This window comes from Chaetura pelagica, unplaced genomic scaffold (genome assembly GCF_000747805.2).
Source record: "Chaetura pelagica isolate M959 unplaced genomic scaffold, ChaPel_1.0 scaffold132, whole genome shotgun sequence".
NCBI classification, from domain to species: domain Eukaryota; kingdom Metazoa; phylum Chordata; class Aves; order Apodiformes; family Apodidae; genus Chaetura; species Chaetura pelagica.
This window is the reverse complement of record NW_009952709.1, coordinates 706,318-710,498: the sequence shown is the minus strand read 5'-3', so window position 1 is coordinate 710,498 and position 4,181 is coordinate 706,318. Positions and strand designations below refer to the sequence as shown.

The 4,181-nt window shown below is 43.0% G+C and overlaps 1 protein-coding gene across 1 annotated transcript in view; it reads right to left on the bottom strand.

Moving 5' to 3' along the window:
• FKBP15 (FK506 binding protein 15, 133kDa) overlaps positions 1–3,044 on the bottom strand; it is a 28,765-nt gene extending 25,721 nt beyond the window's left edge. Inside the window, exon 1 of the mRNA XM_009994335.1 lies at positions 2,992–3,044. Within this exon, the coding sequence (XP_009992637.1) occupies positions 2,992–3,044 (53 nt within the window). The remainder of the gene's footprint in view (positions 1–2,991) is intronic.
• Positions 3,045–4,181: the final 1,137 nt, after the last annotated feature.

Genomic DNA, 4,181 nt, shown 5'->3' with positions numbered 1-4,181 from the left:
GGGGGGGGTGAGGGAGCCCTGTGCACTGGTGTGTGCCCCATTTGGCTCTTAAGTCCTGGAGGGGCCGCTGGTGCCGTGTGATCCGGTTTGTTCTTGGGATTCAGGGTAGTTCATTGGTGTTAAAAACACCTGAGCAGGCACCCGTTCAGCAGCTTCCCACCTTCACCTTGGGGCTTTGACCTTTACCTTGTAGCTTCAATGCACCCGTTTTGTGATTTGTTGGAGGGCTTTGGGTTTAGTTTGTTGGGGTGTTTGGGGTTTTTTTTCCCCTCTTGAAAAGCAGGTGCTTTGTGAGACCCTCTGCCTTGTCTTTGAAGTCAGCTCTTCAGAACGGGGTGATGTTGAAATGCAGGAAAACTGAATGTGGGAGAGAGCTGAGTAATTCCTTTGGCTCTGGGTGCCTTCTGGCACTGACTGGAAATTCGGAATAATAGTTACTTTTAAGATACTTGAGCAGGAAGTTGCCACATGTGTTGTAGCAGTTATCTGCAGTAATTTGGGAGTTTTATTGAGACAATATAGCACGAGTGGAAAATCAGGGATTTCAATCCTAAAGGGAACAGATTAGGGGGAGTATTAAGTAGCTTTTTTCATTGCAGAATGTGTGATTATTTCAGAATGAAACCTGAAAAGGGTCAAAAGCCTTGTTTCTGTTTAAAAAAAACACACAAAAATGCACACACACAATATACTTACAATAATTGGACATGAACTGTAAATAGGAGGTGTGGTTCTTGGGCTCCTTAGATGAAGAAATAGTTTGTTTCTTTACCTCCTTCCATATTTCTATCACTAGCCCTCAAGACCTGTTTTTTAAACAGTGAAGACCTATGTGGCTAAGTCCTAGCCTTGCACTTGAATTTAAGCTTTTTTGGGTACAGGTTATGTGATATCTGCTCCCAATGTGTTGGGGTTTTTTTAGTACAAAGTCTAACTGGGACTTTTGGAAGCAGAAACTTTGCAGTTCTGGTACAACCAAGGATTCCTACCCTGTGAACAACCTCTCAGTGAGAATCCAGCCCTGGCAAGGCTTGATGAGTAGGAGCATGAGCTGCCCCACCAGGGCAAGCATCACATCACAGCCCTGTCTTACCCTGCTTCATTTTTTTTTTTTTAATTTTATCTTAATTTTATCTTATCTCCCCCTTCTCCATTGGAGTTTGCAGTGGGTTTGAGGCTCCACACCCGTTCCCAGACTTAGACCAATTTTTTCCTGCTTGTACTTGAATTCCAAGCTTCAGAATGCTTGTGTGGCACTCTGTGCAGAGGTGGATTGAAAGCTCTTCACACGCATTTATTAAATGTACTTTTGATCTGTTTGATCTTAACTTGCCTCTGCTTGAGCCTGAGGTCAATAAAGCTTTTGCAGTATTTTTCATGAGTAACAATATGTGACTTTATAGCGTAAGTTACTGTTCAGCTTAATGATCCCAGTTCATCTCATATATGAAGTAATATTTCCTAAGGCCTTCATCAAGCTTTGGGTTATGAATCACTTTTTGTTCCCATCCTTCATTAAAAAGGGGGCACTGGGAATAATGTGTGAATATTGCACTTAAAATGCAGGTTATTGCACTTGGCTTCCTAACTGGGGGGGTGTTGGTGAAGCTGCCTCTGGCTGCCCTGCTGCACGATAGAGAATTGAAGGGGTGCTTTTTGCTATAAAACCAAACGTTTTTTGCTCTAAGCAAGTTTATTTCTTCTTCCACTCACTCTCCTCCACCAAAAAAAAAAAAAAAGAAAAAAAAAAAAAGGATTGAAAGCAATAAAACTAGCAGAGGTTGCAGGCTCCCACACAGCTTCCTATTGAGAACTAGCAAGTTTTGCATGGCTGCTTGCTACAGAGATTTTTTGCTGCTTGTTGGAAGGTAGAGAGAATTATTTTGATTTCTTATTGGATTTCTAAGCTAGAGCAGCTTTTGAGCTAGGCTGAAAATAAGAATAACTTCTGCCAGAAGAGAGGAGGAATGAAATAAGCTTTCCATGTCACTTTTGCATGCTTGCTTTTTTTTGTTTGAAGGGTGCAGTCCCACTTTGACTTGCAGTGGTGGGAGGACAGGAAGGTTTATGTTTTCTGTATTTTTTTCCTTCTTTTTAGAAAAGAGGCTTGGGAGGGTTCTTCTCTCACCCCTTGACAGTGTAACTTCAGTATTTGGATCAGTGGGACATGCTGTCCTGAGACTGCAACTTAATGCTTGAGAGGGGAAGGTGTTGAGAACACTGATCTTTAAGAGACCAGAAGATCAGTCCTATCCACAAAGTGACTTTTGGGTCAGGACCCTCAGGACCTTCCTATCTTGTTTTCCAGTCAGACATTAGGCCAGAGAAAAGACAGAAATTTTTGTTCTTTGAACCAAAATGTAGTATTTTCTCCTTTCCTTTTTGGTTTCTGTATTTGCTGCAAAGACCCCTCTAACCAGCAGGAAACCTGCCTTGGCTGAAGGTCACCTGGCAGTTGCAGTCATCTCCATCAGAGCTTTGTGAAGTTGAGCTGGAGCAGAGTGCCAGCATTACCTGCTCCAGGAAATCACTGGGAGTCTTGGCAATTTTTTCTTAGGGAAGGATAAAAAAGAGTCCATCGAGTTTATGTTGCTTTTCTATGGGAAATCCAATCTTTGTTAATCTACTTCATTGCCTTGTGTTTCAATCTAATTTGCTGGAAATGTTCCCAATCAAGTCCTGGGGAACTTGAGGACTGATAGGTTTTTTCACTAACCTGTTTTTCAGCTGAAAGCTGGAATCTGCTAATTCAGAGAATAATGGGACTAGTTATTGTAAGCAAATTAAATTGCTATTTTGCTGCACTACAAATTAACTTTCTAAAGCTTTTAATTTGTTGGTCCTGGAATTAGACTTTTCTGGTTTAGAAGCCAATCTAGAAGCAGGAGGTTGTGATGAGATCCCTCTTTTTTGTCCTTCTCTGTTTCCACAGTCTTTCATGTCATCTTCCTAACATAGGTTTCTGCACATAATTTCTTCCCTCTGTCTCACCAGTCCATATCTGCAAGGGTCCTGTTGGTCTCCAGTGGCATTTGAACAGCCATGATTGCCACCTAGAACACTTGTGGAAAGTAGATTTTCTTTGTGCTCTTTCACATATTTCAGATGAGAAGAGCCCACGGTCACCGTCGTACCACAGGTGTGAATGTCATTTATAACCTGTTGAAAAAATTGTACATGCATGTAATCTGTTCCCTCTAATGTTGATCTAAATTAATAGAGCAGACTGTGGTAGCTCTGGATCATGGGTCAGAATGTAAGTGATGCAGCAGCTTCTGGATGCTCAGCACACCCTTAGGCTGAGAAGCTGAGAGAGCAGCTTTTCTGTCCTGAAAGTCAGAGTGAGTGCATCAGGTTCTCTCCTGAGACTTTGTGAGTCCTACTTCCCTTTAACAAAGCCTTCTTTTCCCACATATGCTCATTAGTTACCAAGGATTCCAGTCATTCCTCTGATGAAGGTACATGAACTTGGAATACAAACTTTGTGATACATTTAGTTGACCAACCTGGTCAAGAGGAAGCTGGACACATCTTTTCTTTTTTAAAAAAATCTTTTTTGAAACACTTATCTCTTCCTGGGGCAAGGAGCATGTGTGGTAAATACACTTTCTGGCTTTTTCTTACTTTGGAGATAATTTAATTGGACTTGGATCTGTAGGATTAAAAAGTGCTTTCCTTCAAGGCCACCTTCAACGTGCGGTGCAATGCTGAGCTTACAAGCTAAGTCTTGTTATCTGTCTGGCTAGCCTGCTCTGTTGTGAGCCTGGAAAAGCAGTTCCTTGAAAGGCTTCAGCCTCCTGATTGAGATGCTCATCCCTGTGTCCCAGCCTGCTCCTTGTCTGATTTCTTTCCAATGGTGCACATTCCACCTGTGTGGGACCAGGGGAGCAGCCGAGCTGTGCCTGGTCCCTAGTGCAGCACAGCTCGGCAGCTCCCTGCAGCTCCTGGCTGGGCTCCTCTATCCCGTGTCCACAGGCTGCTGGGAGCCAGGGATCTGATTAATCAGTTACTGTCTGTCTCACTTAACTTTTCCTGCTCTGGAAGGCGTTGTACTAAAGAGACTTGACTGTGTGTTGTCACAGCTTGACAACATTTCCAAACTTGCATCCTTTACTGGGTAAGAAAAACACAACCGTGGAGCAGACTTAGAGCCAAGGCTCCCAGGGGGCAGATGATCCCTG